Source organism: Cupressus sempervirens, chromosome 5 (genome assembly GCF_028749045.1).
Source record: "Cupressus sempervirens isolate cs-2001-9-10 chromosome 5, ASM2874904v1, whole genome shotgun sequence".
In the NCBI taxonomy this organism is placed as follows: Eukaryota; Viridiplantae; Streptophyta; class Pinopsida; order Cupressales; family Cupressaceae; genus Cupressus; species Cupressus sempervirens.
Window position 1 is genome coordinate 778,505,342 of NC_143122.1, and position 24,043 is coordinate 778,529,384.

The window sequence follows — 24,043 nt, forward strand, 5'->3', positions numbered from 1 at the left end:
GCTCATATTCTCATTTGAAGGTTTCTCTTTTGGTCTCTCTTATATGTTATAGTAATTTTGTTAGTTAATGCTTTGTTCTTTTAATAGATTAGTATTCCTTTGCTAACATATTTCTCATATACAGTGGCAAGCATGCCTCTAATCTACCTTGGCCAAGGATTTAGATGGGCAAATAAATAGCCCGATCACAACCGCTCGACTTGACAACTGAATATTTTTTGGACAATCATGAGCTGATTTGGACTAAACAGATTTCCCCCTTTCTTTAGATATTCATGCTCTTTGGTCACTGATTTTCAGTTTATTTCTTGCAGGGATAGCTCTCCTCTTCACCCATTTATACTCGACCTAGCTGGTCTTGGTTGCATCTTGGGAGATATGCTGGTATCTATGTATTCTTATTTAGAACTTATGAACACAAATCTGGTTCTTATCTCAATTGGTATACCGATAATACCACTATATAAGTTAGATATATTCTTGTGAAATATAAAGAATGATTCTTATACCATCTTTCAGCATTAAGCATTGCACGGGTAATTGATCAACAAACCAAAGGAGTCTCTTCGGGCTGGATTGCAAGTCTATACTAGCACTTGATTTGTAAGAATGATTACATAAAATGGAAGGCAGAGCTGATGTTCTTTTAGAGTTCTTCATACTATTGAGCCTTCAAATCATGGATGCATTAAACATAATGTTTTGTTAGTCCTTGCGGAATTTATTTCAGAGAATGCAAAATAAGAGATGTTCATATAAAATAAGAAATAGGACTGGTCGAATGATTTCATGACTAGAGAAATTTGCAGCTTTGGATTTGATGGTATGGTCTAGCAAGACGACTCCAGCATGAGAATACTATCAAGCATAGCCAATGCTGCTATTGAGGTATCTAAATGTGATCCTCCAATACACCATTCTTAGAAAAGAAGGTGCAATGGAAAGAGAGGGACTTTGGTTGAGAGAAATCGCATGAGGAAAGAAATGATTTCGAATGCTTCACTCTTGGTGCGAGGAGAGTAAGTAATGTCTCCCGCAGCTTCAGTTACAAGAAGGAAAATTGATCAATGCCAATATCGGTTACAAGAAACTTTCATAACTTTCAAATTAAAAAATAAAAATAAAGCCGATATGAAAGGTGGTAGTGCTCATTGATATGGAGCCAAAATTAAGATATAAAGATTATACTTTCTCATGGTTTGAAACAAATAAATATATATATATATATATATATATATATATATATATATGTATGTATGTATGTATGTATGTATGTATGTATGTATGTATGTATGTATGATGTCATCATGCTATTGAATTTTACCTATAATTGTACATATACATATATCTATACGTGTGTGTAACTTGAGAGTACGTATAATACCTTTTTATCATTATATTCTCTCTAGGTACACATGCATATATGTATATACATGTAAGTGCAATTCATAGATATTACCAGAATATCATGGTGGCATTTTATATATATAAAGTTACAGTGTTGACCACTTCCACAGTTTCAAAATAAAAGAGAGGTAATAGTTCTTCTTATGATATTAATGACCCCATTTAGGAGTGTGGTCTTGAAATCCATTTGGTGCATCTTCCATCATTTGGCTGCTACAATTGTAATAATTGTTCTTACCGAAGTGTATCGAGCAACAGGGGCAAAAGTTTCTTCATAATCAATACCTGCCTTCTGAGAAAAACCTCGAGCAACAAACCTTTCTTTATGTTTTTCAATACTGCCATCTGAAGCATATTTGATTTTGTATAACTACTTTGAAGAAACAACTGATTTGTCTTTTGGTCTAGATACAATATCTCAAACATCATTTTATAGTTTGGATTGATATTCTTCAACCATAGCATCTTTCCAAGCTTGACAAGTTAGGGCTTCTTCAATAGTTGATGGTTTAAATTTAGTAAGCTCAGTTACTAGCGCAGTGTAACAAGATTTGTTTTTGGTTTTCTTGCTTTCCCTGGAAATTTCATCTGGCTCAACATTATTTTCTTTAATAATTTTTTTTGCCCATAATTGCCTTTTCTTGATATTAGAGATGTCTCTATTTTTTTGTATCTAGTAATAGTTCATTTTCTTTTGATATGTTCTCCCTCTGAATTTCAGTTTGTAGATTTTCATCTAGCTCTGTGATGGGCTCATCTTTTGTACTTGTTGATAGTTTTAATGCAGTGTTTTGCTCAAATATGACATTTCTGCTTACTTCAACTGATTTTTGTCCAAGTATATAGACTCTATACCCTTTAGAGTTTTCACTGTACCCAACAAATATCCCTTTCTTCCCAGATGGTTCTAACTTAGTTCTTTTTCTTTAGGTATGTGAATATAAACAAGGCAACCAAAAATTCTAAGATGACTTAAGTCAGGTTTAGTTCTTGTAAAAACTTCTTCAGGTGTTATGTTTTCTAGTATTGAGTGTGGGCATTTGTTTTGAATGTATACAACAGTATTGGTGGCCTCTGTCCAAAATGAGAAGTGTAGGTTTTGATCATGAAGCATGGCTTTTGCTGCTTCAACAATGGTTCTATTTTTCTTTTCTACTACCCCATTTTGTTGAGGATTATAAGGTATTGTATACTCCCTCTTAATCCCAATAGAGGTACAAAAAACTTCGAAATTTTTAGAAGTATATTCTCCTCCATTGTCTGATCTTAGGGTTTTAATTCTTTTTGACATTTGATTTTCCATAATTTCTTTGAATTCTTTAAATTTTGATAGAACCTCATTTAATTCTTTGACCTTTAGAAAATAGGTCCAAGTTTTCCTAGAGAAATCATCAATGAATATTATTTAGTAAGAGTAACCTCCTACAGAAAGTGTTGGCATAGGTCCACATAAATCAGAGAGAACTAGTTTCAAAATGGATTTAGATTTGTGTTCACTAGGAGGAAAAGGTTTGTTAATGTTCTTTCCTAGAGCACATCCTTTACAGGTGCCTACATGTTTTGAATTTAGGCTAGGTGTTCCAGTGTTGATTTTCTCTACATTTGGAAGTGAACTAAATCCAATATGTTTGAGTCTTCTATGCCATACTTCATTAGAATTTGTCACTTTGTGGTTGAGAGCTTGCTTTTGAATGTTGCATAGTTTATATAAGGTTCCATCTTTAGTCCCTATGGTGATAGCATTTTTTAGATTAGTGTTTTTATGCCAGTACAAAAATTTGTCTTCATTGAAGTTGACTTGAAAACCTTCATTTGTTAGTCCATAAGTTGATCCTAGATTTCTTTTTATGCCTGGTACAAAGAGAACATCTTTCAAGTTTAGTGTGACGTCGGTCCTTAGTTGTATAGAACAGGTCCCAATTCCTTTAATTGGATAAGTGGAGTTGTTTTCAATGGTGATTCCTTCAGTGAGATAATTTCCAAAAGTTTCAAACTTATCTCTGAATCTTGTTATATGTTGGGAAGCCCCACTATCTATTATCCACACATTTTCCTTGGATTTCATCTCACTTGATAAGACAAAGTAGAATAATAGATTTTCATCTTTCTTTGTTTCGGCTAAAGAAGCTAAGATTTTTTCCCTTTCTGGACAATTTCTGAAGGTATGTCCGAGTTTCTCACACTTCTAACATTTAACTTTGGAGAAGTCATTTCTTTTGTAATTATTATTCCCTTTCCTTTTGTCATAGTTCTTTCCTTTGAATTCCCTCTTTTTCCCTTTGTTGTTAGAGACTGAGAAGAGAGCTTGATTTTCTCCTTCTTGATTTGAGATGATCCATCTAGAGATTAGTCTCGATTCTTCTAACGTGCACTCATTTTTTAGTTTGTCAAAAGCTAGTATTGAGGGTTTGTTGACAACTTGGATGAAAGCTTCCCAAGATATGGGTAATCCTCTAAGTGCTATTATCGATAGTTCTTGGTCTTCTACTTTAGTTCCAATAGAAGATAGATTATTTTTAAGTTTGGAAATCTTTCCAAAGTAGGAGGAGGTTGTTTCTCCTTTATTCATTTTTGTATTCATGAGTTGATTTTTTAATGTAATCAATCTACTTGAGTTGTTGATTTCAAATGTATCCTTAATTGTCTTGAATACTTCAAATGCCTTTTTGAGATTTGAGATGGATGGAAGAATATTATCTTTTACTGAGTCCACAATGATTTTCCTAGCTTTATTATTTCATCTTTTCCAAGTGGCTTTTTCTGCCTCATCTTCAGGTATCGAAATGTCTGATTCAATAAAAGATTCTAGTTCTAATTCTTCAAGAATTGTAATAATCCAAATTTTCTGAGAAAATAAATTTGCTGCTCCTTCAAGCCCGTCCTCTACTCTTAACATTATTTGACACTGTCACTTTTGGTTCAAGATTAAATTTGAAAGTTTCTCTACCAATTTGGCTCTGATACCATGTAAAGTTTGATAGATCTTTATTGGTGGAGACTAAGCAATTATATTTTCAGTCTTGAGATGAATTAAATCTGGAGATCTTAGAGTTTCTTATGTGACTGCTTGATGATTTGTGTAAATTCAATATATCTTCAATATATATATTGAAGTAGTATTCTGATATAACTTGAGATCAAATATGCTGATGTTATTGATAATGATCCGCAGATTGAATAGAACACATATATGTTGAAACATAATCACGTAGGGGCATGACCCTACATGATCATGCCTCAACATATATTTAACTGTACCATATCATAACTAAACATAAATCACCTGATACTGATCAGTGTGAAAGGCAAGACAAAACAACCGATAGAAGTCGGTGTGTAAGCAAAGCAAAACACCCAATACCAATCGGTGTGTAAGCCAAAACAAGACTCCTGATAATAATCGGTGAGTGAGAACAGATATCTTACGTGGTCGATACGATCAAGATACATGATCCCCGAGTACCTTATATTATATTAGTGATAAAACATTAGTGAATAGAGTGTCACCGATAATTGGTATTTGCAATATAAGGTTATGACAGATTATACATACATACATACATACATACATACATACATACATATATATATAATGTATAGAAACATATGAATAATTAATACTTAATTAGATGTTTCAACTCACTAATAAGCTAACATTCTTAACAAAAGCATTCTCCATTTGCACTAAAGGACCAAAATAGAATGGGAGCTATCACATGGTGGTACATGTATGGTCAACCTTTCAAGCAATTTCAACCTCTTGCAATCAAGGTCCTATCACAAGTAAGTTTTTAATTTTGTTTTGTTTTAGACTTTTATGTTTACACTTGCATTCTAGAATTTAGTGTTTCACACATTCTTTAAAAATAATTTTCTTTTCATTTGTATGTTTTGTGGCAACTATCTAGGTTCCCAGTCCTTCTGTTGCTGCAAGGAATTGGAGTACATACTCCTTTATCCATTTAGTGAAGCGCAACCGGTTGGGCTTCAAGAAAGCTGAGGACTCCGTCTTTGTCCACACCAACTTGCATCTTTTGTTACGTAAGAATGATCATTACAAGGAAGGGGCAACAAAGCTTTGGGATGTAGCCCTTGAGTGTGCGGATTTTGATGCAACACTTCATGATCTTACTGTTAAGTAACATGGATCGTTTTCTGCAAATGTACTATCATGGCCATTGTAATTGATGTGTTCCAAATGCAGATTTGGATCTCATATAATTATGAAAGAACATGTCTCTATGGTATAATCATCATTTAATAATATTATACTAACATAAACAATAATAATATGTATATATATTATATTATATACTATTATATACAATAATATTATTTAACATGGATAAGTATATATAGGAAATGATGATTTACCAATAACAATAACGTATCTCAGATCGAACCAATCCAATAGAAGCTACAACTTTAACACTCCCTCTTAGCTAGGGAGGATTTATAGAACACATTATGCTCTCAAGTATATGAAGAGATATCATCTTAGTATAATATCACAATTTGACTTGCTGTGGAAATTATCTCCTACTTATCAATTGATGAGCTTAAGGGGCTTTCTAATGAATGCTTCATAAGGCACAACACTTGGTGAAGGTTTTGCAAATGGGGTTGCAAGCTTTGGATTTAACCATGGAGGAAACTCCATAGTTAAGCACGCTCAAGTTGGAGTAGTACTAGGATGGGTGACTTCCCAGGAAGTCATGATGCTTCACCCCTGTGAGCATCACCTAGATCCAATGAGTGCTAAGCGTTACATTTATTCTAATGAGAGATGGATTCATGTTGAATCACTACTCATGAAACATGGATCAATGAGTTTGACTCAAAATCACACAGTTAAATCCTGATAGCAATATCACTATTTGACTTGCTGTGAAAATTATCTCCTTATCAATTGATGAGCTTAAGGGGCTTTCTAATGAATGGTTCATAAGGCACAACACTTGGTTAAGGTTTTGCAAATGGTGTTGCAAGCTTTGGGTTTAACCATGGAGGAAACTTCGTAGTTAAGCGCACTGAGGCTAGAGTAGTACTGGGATGGGTGACCTCCCGGGAATTCCTGGTGCTTCACCCCTGTGAGCATCACCTAGATCCAATGAGTGTGAAGTGTTCCATTTATTCTCATGAGAGATGGATTCATGTTGAATCACTACTCATGAAACATGGGTCAATGAGTTTGACTCAAAATCACACAGTTAAATCCTGATAGCAATATCCCAATTTGACTTGCTGTGGAAATTATCTCCTACTTATCAATTGATGAGCTTAAGGGGCTTTCTAATGAACGGTTCATAAGGTGCAACACTTGGTGAAGGTTTTGCAAATGGGGTTGCAAGCTTTGGGTTTAACCAATAGAGGAAACTTCATAGTTAAGTGTGGTCACGCTGGAGTAGTATTGGGATGGGTGACCTCTCGGGAAGTCTCGAGGCTTCACCCCTGTGAGCATCACCTAGATCCAATGAGTGCTAAGTGTTCCATTTATTCTCATTAGAGATGGATTCATTTTGAATCACTACTCATGAAACATGGGTCAATGAGTTTGACTCAAAATCACATAGTGATATTGCTATCAGAATTTAACTGTGTGATTTTGAGTCAAACTCATTGACCCATGTTTCACGAGTAGTGATTCAACATGAATCCATCTCTCATGAGAATAAATGGAACACTTAGCACTCATTGGATCTAGGTGATGCTCACAGGGGTGAAGCACCAGGACTTCCCGGGAGGTCACCCATCCCAGTACTACTCCAGCCTGAGCGCGCTTAACTACGGAGTTTACTCCATGGTTAAACTGAAAGCTTGTAACCCCATTTGAGTTTAACCATGGAGGAAACTCCGTAATTAAGCGTGCTCAGGGTGGAGTAGTACTGGGATAGGTGACCTCCCGGGAAGTCCTGGTGCTTCACCCCTGTGAGCATCACCTAGATCCAATGAGTGCTAAGTGTTCCATTTATTCTCATGAGAGATGGATTCATGTTGAATCACTACTCGTGAAACATGGGTCAATGAGTTTGACTCAAAATCACACAGTTAAATCCTGATAGCAATATCACAATTTGACTTACTGTGGAAATTATCTCCTACTTATCAAAAGCACATAGTTAAATCTTGATAGCAATATCACAAATTGACTTGTGGAAATTATCTCCTACTTATCAATTGATGAGCTTAAGGGGCTTTCTAATGAATGGTTCACAAGGCACAACACTTGGTGAAGGTTTTGCAAATGGGGTTGCAAGCTTTGGGTTTAACCATGGAGGAAACTCCGTAGTTAAGCGCGCTCAAGCTGGAGTAGTATTGAAATGGGTGATCTCCCAGAAAGTTCCAGTGCTTCACCCTTGTGAGCATCACCTAGATCCAATGAGTGCTGAGTGTTCCATTTATTCTCACAAGGGATGGATTCATGTTGAATCACTACTCATGAAACATGGGTCAATGAGTTTGACTCAAAATCACACAGTTAAATCTTGATAACAATATGACAATTTGACTTGCTATGGAAATTATCTCCTACTTATATATATATAAATATATATAAATATATATATATATATATATACACACACACTATTATATACAATAATATTATTTAACATGGGTAAGTGTATATAGGAAATGATGATTTACCAATAACAATAATGCATCTCAGATCAAACCAATCCGATAAAAGCTACAACGTTAACACTTATTACAGTCGGAGATGGTGATGATGATAGCGTGGCACATGGCGAATCTAGCATAAGTGGAACCATGTTTGCTTCAAATGATCTTTCAGTAGTTGGATATGATGAGGAGAATGTGGATTTTCTTGCAAATCCTTATGATTCAGACTCTGATGCATATTAGTTGATTGAATCTTCAATCATTAACTAAGTTTTTATTTTGTTGGAATCTTGAACATGACCTATTTGAATTTTGAACTTATTGTCTAAGACTAAACTCTAATGTTGGACAAGCATATATTGATGTATCATATGAATTTTGATAAAGGGTGACGTATCATAGTCATACTATCAAATGATTTCTTTTTGTATGTTTCTTGCATTTTTTTGCATATATATATATATATATATAGGTTTCCTCCCATATCCGCATAAATTTTTTTTTTTCCCCCCACATCCTGTATCTGCTTCCAGAATCCGCTTTGGAATTCACATCCAAATCGGTAACTTAGGAATTATAATGTGAATCATTCAAATGACAGCAAGATTTTACAATATAATGATCATAATCTTATAATAATCTTCAGAATAACGCGACTCAACTTTTCAAATAAACTCTTTGAATTAGTGGTGGGTACTGGGTCACATGCTATGACCCATGCTGGCTATCTGGTGTAATGATTTGGTCACAAGTCATAAAAAGTCATTACAGGGTTATGTTATCACTCACACCATTTCATATAGAAGCCTGTTATCGGTGTGTCAAAGATGCATTTTTGTTGCTATCACATTTGTTTGAGAACAAATATTTTCAGCTGTATGAACTCTCACAATTTGGCTATCGTTCATTCCCTTGTCCGTTCAATAGCAGCTGTCATCAACTCATAATTGGTAACTAGCTTTTGATATGTTTGAAAATAATTTCACCAGAGCTGTATATTTTCTTTAATGTGATAGCTTTTTCCATTTCATCTTCAATCCACCAATGATCTCTAATAAGGTCATCCACTTTGCCTTCCAATAAGATCTTTTGTCTCCATAAAATTCCCCACCTTAATATTACAGGTGATATTAGTGGTTCCAGCACGGATGGGACAGTGCAGGTGTGCCCAGACATTCATCGTATACAAGCAGATTGTCTTTGTTTAAGTTTTTCAAAAGGAAGAGACCTCGTCAATTATCTATATGTTTATTACAATCCTCTAATGTACTTTGGTTTATCAATTTTCTTTCATTGCAAAGTTATATCAAACTACTATTCAAGCGCTCAGATGAGTTAGATATTGTAATGTGCATGAGTCTTGTCAATATGGTTTTGTTACATAATATTACTTTAATCTATTTTTGTAATTGAAACTACATGAGATATATTAATATTTATTTCCTTTAAAAAAAAAAACTCAAAGATTCCCAAAATGTATATGGATTAGTGATATTATGTGAATCTCAAAAAGAAAAATGTATTTTAATATACTTAGGTTTATAGTGGAATATAGGAATACTCAAATTTCAAATATAAAGAAGTTGGGATCCAAGAGTGTGTCTCTGGAATGATTTCTCATGTGAAATACATACATACCTAGAGATTGACCATTGGTTGCTAGAAGTTGGAAATAGAAAGAACATACTTGATGAGAAACTTGTTTCTTGGTCATGGATCTGGAACTCTAAATTTGCAAAAATATAGGGTTCCATCAGTCAGGATAGAGCCAAGATTAAAGCTTTGCTGTTTCTTTGGTTTTAAGTTTGAAAATATATCTTGACCTCCACTTTTGCTTGATTTATTGCTTGCATTTCATAAACTTGAACAACTAGTTCATTACAACTATCTACCTAATTATCTTTGCTTCAGTCTTGATTGTAGGGCTAAACATTTATATAAAGTATGCTAAAAGTGAGGCTTCTCATAAACTATTAATTTCATTTTCATCTCTTTAGTCTTTCCTATTGATCTTCAACCCATTAGTTACTATGTCTTCTTTGTTATTTTATGAAGCGTAATAGGAATAATATGGGAGAAAGTTTTTCCATTTTGATTATTATTTGGAATGTCATCCTATTTAGAAGGATACCTTAAAAAAATGTTATTTTTGAAGAAAAGGTAAAGTTTATTTATTTATTTTTTTGTTAAAGCTTAAACTACTTGAAATGAAATTTTGTGTTGATAAATATTGTGAATGTTGAGCACTGACACCATAAATGATCAGTTTATAAACTAAACTCTTGTAGTAACCATTGCTATTACCGAACTTTTATTTTTTCATTTTGGAATGTTGCTTCTGCAAACATATTTAATTTGAATACATAAATCTATAATAAAAACATGCCTATCTTTGTCTTAAAATTTTAATTTTTCCACTGCCAAAGTTCCCAACTTTCATTGTGACCAAATCAAATTCGAATGTGAACTTGGTGACTAATGTGATAAAAGCTATCTGGATTGTAAGAATTTAAGGTATCTATCTCTTACCGGGTTTCTATTTATTATTGAACAATTTTAGTCAGGTGCTTGTTTCTTTGATACATCCTATTTTCTAATATAAATGCTGAATTAAACATGCTAATAGGTTTCTCAACTTGGTTTGGGATGTATGGGGCTGTCAGCATTTTATGGTACACCTACTGCCGAGGAAGATGGGATTGCTTTAATTGAGCACGCTTTCAACAGAGGCATCACTTTCTTTGATACTGCAGACATGTATGGACCTTTCACAAATGAGGTTCTGGTTGGTAAGGTATACTTGAAGTTTCCAATTAATTATTTTGTAATAAAATGACAAATTGTAACTAATGACCATCAATTGACATTGTTGTGAAACTGCTAACACTGTGTACAAACTGTATTTCATCCCTATGTGCAGGGTGCTCCTTTTAGTTACACATGAGCCATCTTTTATAAATAAGAAGTAAACAGATTGGGAACACTTGCCTTGTTATAATGCCATTTATTGGACTGGATTGATATCAGATCAACAATTGTGGCTGTTTCTTATGATAAAATTGACAAGGAACTCTTAATACATTTTTAGTAGCAGTCTTGGAGATGGAGACATTGATTGGTGCAGAAAATAATATGGTGATGGATTGATGGGTACAATGAATGTATCACATGTCCTCTTCCCTCCTTGACTCATGTTGGTTTCTCTATACTTATAGAGAATAAATGGAACCACAAGTATTCCAATTTGTCACATGATGAAAAAAACATGCACCTGTGAAAGTAATTACTTTGCAAATGATTGCAACTCTGGTGCTTCGTCACCGTACCATTGTATAGGGTCTTTCTTTTCCTGCAAAATACAAGTCTTCTATGGTAGAAAACTCTCTGTTGTCAGTTCTGTACTTATAATAAAAGCAACCTATCCGTGGTTGTAAATCTTCTTTACTACAGTCAAAAATCCTTTCAGTAACTTGCTATCCACCTGTGGAAGCCTCATCCCTTTGATTTTTCAATTCTGTTGCTTTGAATTTAGAGCATAGGCTGCACAATTAGAGGCATGTTCAGTTTGTTCATTTCCTGTAATCTACTTTTATTAGAGTATATAGAGAAGCATCCTTCATTTCCTTTTTTAATCTTAAATACTTTTCCCTATGTTGCTGGCTTGAGTTTGGGATTTGGGTTTGACAATTTGTGCTTTTCTACTGGGTTCAGTATGGCTGTATTCAAGGATATTCTGTTGACATGTATATTATAAAAATATGTAAAATAATCTAAGTTTTCACAGAATGTGCAAAATTGGTTACAAAATTGAGATCACTACTGATTTTTGATAATGGAGTACTACTTGGCATAAATGTTAAAGATAAATTAACTTGGCATATGCTGTAATGGCATTGTATAAAATTGGGATTGATTCCACAAATCATTATTATTAATGGACTCATTTACTTGGGATTTAATTGAAAAAGATCTAAGAACCTGCTGCTTTCCATTTAGTGCAAACCAAAACATTTATTTTTTCTTTGTGAGGCCAAAGTGAGGATTCATAGGTGGATCCTATGTCAGTAAGACCAAGTTAAGCTAAGTTTCTGGATTGAAACTGGAATCAGCTATAGATCAGGTTTGCTGGTATCATGAATTTCTGGGGGCTGGTTGTGTCTTGTTGTGTTCTGGGTATGTCTGTACAAAAACATAGAAAAATCATAAATATATACACATTTGCAGCCATAAATAGAAATTAAACTTGGAATACTACATATGATGCATGTTCTTAACAAAACTACCACAAATATCACAGATTTGAAAATATATACCAATATCATGTCTATTTGTAAAGCATGAATGTCATGATCATTCTTCAATATTGAAATAATACAATGAATAATCAGTGTAATATAGTTTCATCAAGAGCAACATCATTATCATTATTAGCATTAGATGATGGAGTAAGATTTGAAAAACTGCAAGCAGACCACCAATTGTATTAAATGTATGCCAGTGCAATCTGACACAAAAAGTGAAAGTAGTTGCAGAATTAGAGGAAATTCATGGTGCTGCTTACTTGGTGACTGCAGATCTTACATTGGCATTACCTACTTGTCAAGAAAAATGCAATGCTTTTTTCATATTACCCATCAAAGAAAATGCAAGTAAAAATCACTTGGTTTAGGGTTTAGGGGTTGAATTTTGATTGTCAAAAGTAAAGAAAATTGCATTGATACTGTTTCTCACTGTTGGAACTGCTTGGGTTTGCTCATGAATAATTACAAATGAATTCGTGCATAAAAAATTGTGTCCTAGACATATCCATAGGTAAATTGAACTTGATTTTAATTCTAAATAAATTGTACAAGGGTATGTATAGTTTTGGCTGATTCCGGTAACATAGAATTAAAGTCTTCAAGGCCACACAAACCTTCATGGCACATGCCATTTTTTATAATTTTGTTGCTTCTAACCAAGTTCCAAAATTGTCAAATATGAAAAAAAGAAATTTTGATTGAGTTAACTTTGTTTTAATCAGTATTATTTTAATAATTGTTTTTATGTTTCGATTTCTCATTTTTAACCTAGGTCCACCTTGGGTTCATTTCCCCTAGGTACAAACCAAATAGGTAGGCATAAGCTCTAAACATGTCCATACTTGTATGTATATATTTAGACATATGTGACTTGTTGGGTCAAGCCAAAGCAACCTGCAAGGAAATTTGTCAAAACTGAATATCTGGTAATTACGGCTAATAACAATTTCCAGGGTTATATGACTGTAATTAGGCATACATGATTTCTTGAGGTTAGGCTGAAACAAGCTGCAAGGAAATAGATAAAGTAGGGAGGGTATAAAATAATGTAAAGGGTTTGAGTACAGAAGGGCTTATTTTGAAGTGCAATTATATTGTTATTCAGATCAGGAGAACCATACTAGTTGTCACTGCTTAAAGATAGTAGAAATCCTTTCTCTAAATGGTTAACTTTTTTTTATCTCACTTTAACAGGCTTTGAAAAGACTGCCTCGGGAGAAAGTTCAACTTGCTACAAAGTTTGGCAATGTCTTAATAGATGGTGTTATGCAAGTTAAAGGTTCACCAGATTATGTGCGAAAAGCTTGTGAGGACAGTCTTAAGCGTCTTGAAGTAGAATACATTGATCTTTATTACCAGCATCGTGTGGATACTACAGTTCCAATAGAGGATACTGTAAGTTTTTAATATGTCATACATGGTGCTTAAATGTACTCAAATTTTCTTGCATAATGTTCTGCTTTCTGTTTTCATAACTACATGTTGTGCATGGATATGTTCCAATGTGGAATATCATTTCTGAATAATTTTACTACTTTTGAATCTTTGTTTATTGACAATTGTCATTGCAAACTGTTTCAAAGAGAGCAACTGCATATTGCCGGAGTTTGCGGCTAATTTGGACAGTGAAAAGCTTTAATGATGACACAAAAACACTTAAGGATTAGTACAAATTCACTTCAATTATAGATGTCTTTGTGAGTGACACTTAAACATGGTAAGATGAGATTCACAAAAGAGTTCATTGAAAAACTGTTAATTAGTGGAAGCTAAAACATAAAGATCTTATTTAATATGTGCGCGCATGCACACACACATGCACAGACACACAAAATGTTGCCATATCGTGAACTGCTAACACCAAAGGCTCACTAGAGAGAAAATGTATGCATCTTCAGTTCCTGTCAGTATTAGACACTCTTTAAAAACTCAGTCAAGTGAGAAATGACCTTAATTTAAATTTTAAACTCGTCCAGCCAAATATTTCCATAATAACTTGATGACAAATCGCTGGAAATTTTCAGAATCCCTATATATTATGTGCAATCTTATAAATGTATATATTGTGATTGCATTTGAAGTAATCAAATGAAATCTGGTATATATTTTAACAACAATTAATTGTGTTTTACCTCATGGAAATTATACAAGCTTAAATGGCCTCAACTTTTGCAAACAGTTAAACACGAGATATTATGCTTATATACCAAAAAATAGCTGAAAAGTTGGCTCTATTAATTGGAATTGCTTACTTTTACTGAAGTTCTTTGTGATATTTTATCCTATGCATTAGTTTATACATTGTTGGAAGGCGTCTGTAAGTTTTCTTAGATGATAGAAGGCTTGTAATTTCCAAATGTTCTTAGTTGTTTTCCATCTGTGAATCATACTTTCTTTATTTAGTTTAAATGGTTTACTCCTATGTCCTTGGTAGTTTAATTAATAATTGTATGTGTAGTTAAACTTTTAAGCAATAAAAGTAGCTTTTGTTGGGGGTTCTTGATTTATTGACTACAAGAATTGATATGATAATCACATATTTTGTATTTATATTTGTTTAGTTTTTCGTATCCATTTTCTGTTTGCAAGATAACTGCTGGACTTTGTCATAGGTAGGGGAACTCAAGAAACTAGTTGAAGAAGGAAAGGTCAAATATATTGGGCTCTCTGAAGCTAATGTGGACACAATCAGACGAGCTCATGTGGTGCATCCCATTACAGCTGTTCAACTTGAATGGTCTTTGTGGACACGTGATATAGAGTGTGAAATATTACCTACTTGCAGGTTAGTTATGTTTAGGAATCTCAGTGCTGGATTTTTTTTTAGCCAAGTTATCATGTGCTTTAATACAAAGTTATTGTTTACAAATTTATTGTTTTGAAAATGGATACATAATCTTATTGTTTCATTAATTTTCCCTTCTATAGGAAGATTTTTGAAGCCCTGAAACCGTGCAAAAGTTGACTGAAATAACACCTCCCTAAGTGGTTTTGAAAGTTGATACTAATGAAACCAATCAAGGATCAAACAAATGAGCATGTGAAAGTATTTTCTGCTATCACAAGTTTAATATTCTGGCATTAAATAATGCTTTTCTGTTACAAATGTTAGATGAGTTGTTTACAATCGGTTTTATGATTTATCATCTGCTGTTCAATTCTGAGGACAAAATAGATATCTAAATAAGTCTAAATAATTCTAAACTGAACATACAACCAGATAATGCTATTAAATACCTCGAAAATTAGAGAACTTGACACATGGGGCAGACCAAGAACAACTTAAATGTTATTAGCTCCATCAGAAAGCAAGCATTCCCAGCTTAGCAGAAGGACTGAATTACACCTAACTAGTTTGTTGATGTCTGCAAGGCAGGTAAAAGGATTTTCTCAAGTCTCAACTCATTCTTATCAACCCTCAATATAAGAGATAAAACCCTCAGAAAAATCATTCAAAACCCACCAATGGAGCATACATCCAGTCTGAAAACACCAAGTCCAAGATCCAACATGTAGGTGTGAATAAACCCACCAAACCCCATGGCTTTTATGAACCCTCATACCATGAAAGGACAACCTGGATCACCTAGCTGTAAGGGGTGATTTCACTAGGAAATAAATGGCAGCTGATAACTACTCTCAAAAAGATGCAAAGGGGGCACTTAGCATTAAGAAAGAAGTTGGAACAATGTGTGTCCCAAAACGGGGTGTATTGCCAGCTTAATGAAGTGTATAATCAGCAGCGTCTGAAAGCTCTACAAATTGTCAGTGAAAATAATTTAGCAACCTTTTTCGTTTTCTTTTTAATCCACACTTTCAGGGATAGTTGTTATTGTATCTTTTCTTGTTCATGATATAGGGATAAAAGTGTCGTTGCTTATTTTATAAGGTAAATAAGGACATTGAAATATGTTTGCTACACACTTCATAGAGGATTTTATTTTATTTTCGTCTTATTCATTTGTTCTTATGTTTTTTAACTTTAAGTCTCTTAGAAGTCATGGATGAGGCACATATTGATTTTTAAACATACTGACAAGAATTAGGACAGCAATGGCATTGTGGCCTGTAATGTAATTTGATTGGGTAAATGTCCTTTTCTGTTGACCACTATGGCCCACATACGTATTTTTATTTTGCGTGTTAAGCCTTATATTATTAATATCTGATTCTATCAGTTATCCTTTATATTATACAGAGAGTTGGGTATAGGGATTGTACCATACAGTCCACTTGGTCGTGGTTTTTTCGCTGGTAAAGCAATTGTTGAAAGCTTACATGAGGGTGACAGCCGATTGGTAAGTATTCAATGCCTCCAAATTGGTTTAAACTTTAAATTACTTGCATTTGTATTTTACTACAAAATAATGAGATTTTAATGTACTGATAGCCTTAAAATATTGATTGTTCTCTTTGACAAAGTAAAACATATAAGCGAAAGAAAGGTGGGTACAAAGCCTGCCAAATTGTCAAGAAGCTTCATGGTTACAACTTATAAGAGGATACTTATTTTTAGCATATGGAGAACATCCTTAAAACCCACACTTCTTACAGAAATTTACATAGCAAAATACTGTTCCTCGTGATGAATCTTTTAGACTATATTTTTTCTGTGGACACTATGATGCACAATCAAATATGAATATGCACGTTAACTCTTTATCTCAGGTTTACTGATCATGAGTGTACTCTAGCAGGCTGCATATAGCTTGGAGAAATAATAATTAATTCCTTATAAAAAAAAAAAACTCTTCAACTGGCTAGAAAAATGCTTTGATACAATATCATCTGAAGGCATTGTTGGTTGTCACTTGTTATTGAGTTGGACAGTTGGGGATTGATAAGAAGGAATACTCCAAACAGAACTCTTTATGGTGGCTTCCTTGAGCTCACAACATGTGCTGCTTGTTATTTGTGATGTGAGGTTACCTTAGCTTGCTTTTGTTGTATTTCAGTCATAGCATGAGTATTAAAAATTGTAGCATCAAATGTATACTTACCAAAGGTGTTTTAATATGACTCACTAGACCAATATTTTCTAAGAGTGTGATCTCAACCTTGGATATTGTTCCCAAGATTTAGTCTTCCCCTTAAAATCTTGAAGTGATTGGAATCTAAGTGAATTTGTGTTCAAAAGTGATGTCTAAGTATCCTTTAGGTTGCTTCTCATCTTTCCCGAGTATCTCACTTTCTTTGCTTTCCGGGCCTCCTAATCACGCTGTGCAGGTTTCTTGTTTTTCCGCTGTGCATGGGGTCTAGGTGATCTAGGCATGGCCTTGGGGTGTCATCTGGCGTCCTCCCTATGAGAAGTGTTTCTGTATTTCATTTTCTATGATCTTGACCTATCATTCCATGTCCCACGGATTCTGAGCTTTTGAGCTGATTTCCCCCTTGAATGAACTATATTGAGTGCGAATCCAAAGGATGAATTCATGACAGTAAATAATAAGCTGTGAATGTGACCATGTGATGCTAGGAAGGCCTTCAAAGTTGTGGATTGAAGCTAGAATGAATTTCATTCAAATTTACAGAGGTAAAATCAAGTGCTACAAGGCTACACAAGTTGGTGGGTTTTCTGCTATGCACTCATGGAAATAAGGTTGATTTGTTCTATTTCTGATGTTGTAATAACTTGAGCCAAATTTCAGTCTCAATGATCAAGTAGTGTGAACACGATGTTGAATGAACCATCTTGGGCTCATAATCAGGTAGGGATGTTCGAAGACCTAGCTTTGAGGCCATTAGGTTGAGTTTAAGGGTAAAGTGTTGTTTGCACTGCTCCAGTCCGGGAAATGGTGTCGAGAAAGGGGTTTTCTGTCCCAAGGCAATGGAATAGGCCACTTCTTCGGAAGCTTTGACAATAGAAAGTAAAGTAACTCTAAAATGTGAATATCCTTCAGAGACGCTCAAAGGATACTTTCGGAAAAGTTAGTGATGAAAATGCAACCCTGTTATGAAGGTGATGCAGTGTTAAAGGCTTTAGGCGAAAAGTGAAGGAATGAAGTACGCAAGCCATTTGAGGATTACTCCTTGTGCAGCGATCCCGAATAGAAGGAAAATTGGTTTGTGGAAAAGCTAAGTTTCTCCCTCTCTCCCACATATGTTAATGTTATCAAGTATATCTACATTCTAGATTTTGAAGCAAAGCAGGGCACTTCCCGTAAAGCTAAAGCAATTGTGTTATTAAGTGACTCCTAGTCCTATTACTTTATTTTATGTAAAGTAATAGAGCTTTTGAGAAATTAATATAATACATGCAAATGAATAGAAAGTTCAAATAGTCGTTACTCATTGAATTAAATGCAAATCCCACCATTATAATCGTTGGCCAAACTTAATTTCGTTCATGTGGTGCCAACGTTCTAATTCCTAAATCTATTTCATCGGAATTGCCTGTAATTGGTTTCTACAAGTATATTGAAACGACTATTTATTGAGAACTATATCCTGTGCAATCATCGCGAATGGCAATCAGAGTTGCTGGTTATGATAAGTTAATTGGCCTAGAGAGTGAGTTAAAAGAGTTAGCAGATACATCTTTTAAATTCTACGACTTGGGCGATCTTCATAGGAGATTCAATTCTCAGCCAATTCATCCCATTACTCAGAAGCTTAAGGAGAGTGGACTGGTTGAGGCAGCTGGTTTTCCAATGGCAGTGCATGCACCTGAGCTCGTGAAGGAGTGTATCAAGAGATACGACCCTGAGACGAAGAAAATCTTATTCCCGGATCAATCTATCCTTATTTCAATCAACAAGGCGTTGATTCAGTCCACATTCGACATTCCAGCAAGGGAAGAATACTATGACATTGATTTTGGGTCTTCTGCATCCATGTTTATTGAGAAGAAAACTCTCGGACAAGAGGACATGCAGAGGACATTGTTCCAGACTGCTGGCTCAAAGAAGAGCAAAATGCCTAGGACTCTGTTTGGGACTAATCTGAAAAGGGAGATAGTAGACATCCTTGCCCTGCTCCTCAGGTTAAAAGGAAAGGAGGAGATTTTGGAGTTCATCAAGCGCCATTTCTTCCTCATACAAGCTATATGTGCAGCAGATATGAAGATTGACTGGGTGCAGATTATCTGCGATGAGCTCTCGTCATGGTTAAATTCGGCCAAAGGGTTTAAGCAATTTTACATGTCTTATCTAATTTATGCCTTGACAACTCACCACATGTGGCCCGGCCTCCCTAGCATCTAGAATTACGACGAGCACATCAAGGTATATGAATTTTACCCACATTTGCAATTGCAAAGAAGCTATGAGGAGTATGTGGCTGTTAATGATGCTTTCTCAATGAGGCTGTGCCGAGAATTGCAAGGATGCCCTGAAAGGAGATTCTCACTAGAGGCAATTTTGGTCATAGGCCGGTTTGGATGCTCGTTCATCCAGTTTCCAAGTTTCTCCTATTTGCAAATAGGGGCCTACGACGGATTTCCTAAAAAATTGCCTAGATATCCAGAAGACATGGTGGTTCTAGTCGAACTGTGTCGACAGTTCCTTGAAGTGAATACCCTGTGTTCAAATCTGAAGAAGATTGCTAGGATTCCCTTCCCTATTGTGTTTGGTCCATATTCATGTGCTTCCAGATCAAATGCTCGTAATTTGGTGAAGAGCTTCGAGAACAAGATCAAATTGTTAGACTATGAGGTACTCAGGCCTCAATATGATCCAGTCAACTTTGTGAAGGATCATCTGAAGTTAGGATATGCCTACAGGCATGTCCCGAACATTGAAGACTTCTGGGCTAGGTGTCTTGATGAATACCAAAATCGGGAGAAGTTTTGGTCACAGTTAACCATTGACGAGATTAAACTGTATAACGACTATGTTGATGTTTTTGACCTTGTAGATGATGGAGCTTACATGCATCCCACCTCCTACGAGAAGATCAAGGGCACTCCAATTCTGTTTACCCTACCTATAGGTCCAGTCGTTAACACTATGGAGGTTCTTATGTAGGGGATCATCAAGAGAACCGATAAATTGGTGGAGTGGACTTGAGCAAGGAAAAAAAGGATTGGGAGCACTGGTTCTATAGCTGGAGTATCTTCAGGGGTCGCTCAGTCAACTGCAGCAGCAACTACCACAACGACTACATCAACATCTGCGGGCCCATCACAGTCCATTGGTCAAGGAGGAGATCAACCTCCAGAGAAGAATGTGCCTATTACTCCTACTTGTGGAGTTGGCTCGCCTCCTAACACCGGGAAAGTGGGAGAGAAGGAGGACGACAAGGATAAGGGGAAAGAACAAGAAAAATCAGTGGCCAAGCCATCTTCCCCTGTCCAAGTCATCAATTTGGATGGCGATACCAACCCAATGGATGGCCAGGAACAAGATGCATCCCAACAAGGAGACACCTTAGCCCTTTCGGTAACCAAGATCGCGGCCTTTCTTGTTGCTTCTTAGAGAAAGCAAACTCCATTAATCTCGAGGAAGCTATTTGACCCTACTACCTTGCAGTCGGCTATTAATGTGCTCTCTACAGAGTCATGGCTCAAAGAGACCATTGATAGGAAAAAGAGGAGATATGAGGAAGCAACCACATCGAAGGACATGATCACACAAGTCACTTCCTATCAACCATCCAAGGAGACAAAGAAGTAGAAGACAATTGCTGCACTGGCTACAGATTCAACAATTGGCCATATGCTAGTTGAGATTGCTGAGTCATAGAGGGAAGGCAAATTTCGTGAGCTTTCCAAGGATGATTTCTAGATCAAGATAGTGGATCTTGGCATCTCAGTTCACGACTCCATGGTGAACATATGGAAACTTACAAATGAGAAAATTGAAGATAAGCTGGAAGAGCTTAGAGCAGAAAAGGAAAAATTAAAGGCCTCCAACAAAGGATTGGTAGAATACATAAGGTCTATACTCGAGAGGACTTCGTCTAGTCAATTTCACTTGAATGCAGAGGAGAACAAAAACCTACTCCTAAAGCTGCAACAGGAAAGGCAATTCGGGCAGGTTGGCCGAGCATGGATAGATTAGATGAAGGCTCAAGGCCCCTTATTAGTTGAAAATTTGGGAAGCCTAGTATTGGATGCTCACAAGCTTAGGAAAGCAGCTTCAAATCACCAAACAACCATACAGAAGGCAGCTGATGGATTGACAGAGCAATTGGCCCTTCTACAAGAAGTAATTGACATGAAGACAAATGTGGCCATTGCTCAAGGGATCCTTACATGGGCAAGGAGCCACTATTTCATTGGAAACAATCCTTAGAGTTTGTCATAGAAAGCTCCATGAGATCTGCAAATGAGCTCAGGGATGTATATGACCTGGTGCCAAAGGTCATTGATAAGTTGTTTCAATATTTGAAGATATTGCAAACAGAGTCTTTTGTGTCCACCAATTGCAAGCTTGTGGATATCGAGAGAATGAAATCAAAGCTCTTGGCATTTGTCGATGAAGCCGTTGACCCTCTCAACTTCCAAGTGTCCAAGATCCAGGAACTCTTAGTAGTGGATGCAATCATAAAGAGAGAATCAGAGAAGTTCTAGTCAAGGGTGACTAGAATGGATGAATTAACGGAGATGCATGACTGCTGGATGGTCTGAGCCGACAACATCATCATTCGAAATGTCGAAGAGCTAGACAAAGTAATTGATGCTATGAAAGCCTATAGAGCTAAATCAGTTACTCCTAAAAAGACATGATGTTTTGATGCTCTTCCAGAGATCTGCCAGTCTTCCCCTTCTCTTTCGTTTTGTAGCCATTCTGGGCATTTTGTCAGTCTCTGTAAGGGACAATGATTCAAGCTTGTCCTATTTTTAGTCTTTCTGTTCAGAGATACTCTGGGAAGCAATCATCTAATGTAACCGACCATTTTGAGAAGGCCTATAAATGTAATCTTTGAAGAAGTTAATAAGATCGACAAAATTTACTTTGGGCAAACCCCTATAGCTAGGACTACTGTGTGTGACTCTGAGTTCATCTTAAGTCTTGCTGTTCACTTAGTTTAAGTATAGTGTATGGGATGAATGTGCTAATGTTGAAAGTTCAATGAATATGAATGAACTTGGTTTTGTTTCCTTTGTTCAATAGATTGTATGTTTTACTTTCTTCAGCATAAGCATCTCGTTTGGTCTCTGTGTTGTACGCTATAGTTTGTGTGTTTTAGTATAGTTTGTTGCATAAGGAAGCCGAAAATTGGTGTGTGGAGTAGTTGAAGGATAGATAAACCTGGTATTGACAAAACATCAGCTAATTGTGTAATCCGGGAATTACATATTTCACCATCTCTTCCTTTCTTCCTCTTGTTGTAGCTGTTTATGCATGTTTCCTTTCCTTGCATCTAGATTAGAATAGATTGCTTGTTGTGAGCTAGTCCCCCTTTTATTGCCTGAGTTGTTCAAAATGTTGAGCAATTTGGTTTTTGCCTCTTCTGCTCTCTGGTTAAGAGCATACCCCAAAAACCCGAAAAATAACATTCATTGCATACCTTGCATTCAAAGGGGAGCTGTTCCTTTCAATTCAGGGGTCCTTGATAGATCACTACATTGACCCATTCTGTTGTTAACATGTTTGTTCTCCACAAAGCATTGGGCCATTTAAAGAGTTAAGGTATAAACCAAAGTAAGGACACAAACTGCTAACCAACAGATATATTGCTTGTTGATGTGACTTTTATGCCACTGTAACATGTAGAATCAAATACATAGTATTCTAAGATGAAACACCTAATCTCCAACTCTCTCTTGGATAAGGATGCTCATATGCTAAATACTGTTGTGTAAATAAATTAGACAACCAGAAGGTTTCTTTTATGTGGACTTTGTTGAAGATCTGATGTAGCTGCAAGAGAGATCTTTTTTCTCTGTCTTCTGCTTCATGAAATTTTCATGTGTGTTATGCTTTAGTCAATTTTGTGGTGCTATGCTTCAAGAAAGTTTTTGATGTGCTTCATTTCTAGCAAGTTTGCTATGCTGGAGTCAAACATCCTTCAACTGTTGTGTTCCTTGTTAGCTTCCACGTTGGAGTATGGACTACTCACGACAGGTATACCAGTTGGAGTCCATGTTGGAATTTTTATTATTGGTGGCATATTAGTTCCTTTGTCTTTTTATGGATGATCTTATTTTTGGCGAACTCTTCTCATATTTGCGGCAGATATTTTTATCAGGTGCTCCTGTTCTTGACAGTGATTATAGTTACACTTCTTTGTAACTGTCGGGATTATTCTCCTTGGCTTCGTGTGCTCATAGCTTCCAAGATGACCCTTTCTATTCTTAGGAAGCTGCTCATTATCGAAAATCATTTTTATATTTATCTTCATTGTGTTAAGACACAAGCGTGTCAAGTTCAATTTCTGGGTGTGTGCGTAACTTTCAGGAGAAGTGCAGGCTTATTCTTTTATATCAGTTTTCTCTCATTCTTAGGCGGATTTGGTTCCTCTTTTACACTCGTGATCTCTGTTATTCAAGCACTTGCAATAGTGCCCATATTTAGCTTTGCATATGCATCTGTCTCAAGGTTTCTGGCATTGTCTTTGCATTTATTATGTTGTTTGTTTTTGATTCATTTGTAAAGTTTTACTGATTTATATCAATGTATAGTCTTATTGACTGAGACTTCATCAGAATTCTGTTTATTATATTCTCATCTGACATTTTATTGCATATGTGGTGCAAGATTGTAATCTTCATAAGTGTTTCAATCTGATTCAAACTTGTGAAAGACTCGGAAGTATTTTTTCATAAATAA

At 35.6% G+C, this 24,043-nt stretch overlaps 1 protein-coding gene across 1 annotated transcript in view; it reads left to right on the forward strand.

The window, feature by feature from the left end:
* Positions 1 to 24,043, forward strand: part of LOC149558247 (putative aldo-keto reductase 1) — a 63,848-nt gene that overhangs the window by 21,377 nt on the left and 18,428 nt on the right. Inside the window, exons 2-5 of the mRNA XM_089832550.1 lie at positions 10,655 to 10,822; positions 13,524 to 13,724; positions 14,942 to 15,114; positions 16,528 to 16,627. Of these exons, the coding sequence (XP_089688676.1) occupies positions 10,655 to 10,822; positions 13,524 to 13,724; positions 14,942 to 15,114; positions 16,528 to 16,627 (642 nt within the window). The remainder of the gene's footprint in view (positions 1 to 10,654; positions 10,823 to 13,523; positions 13,725 to 14,941; positions 15,115 to 16,527; positions 16,628 to 24,043) is intronic.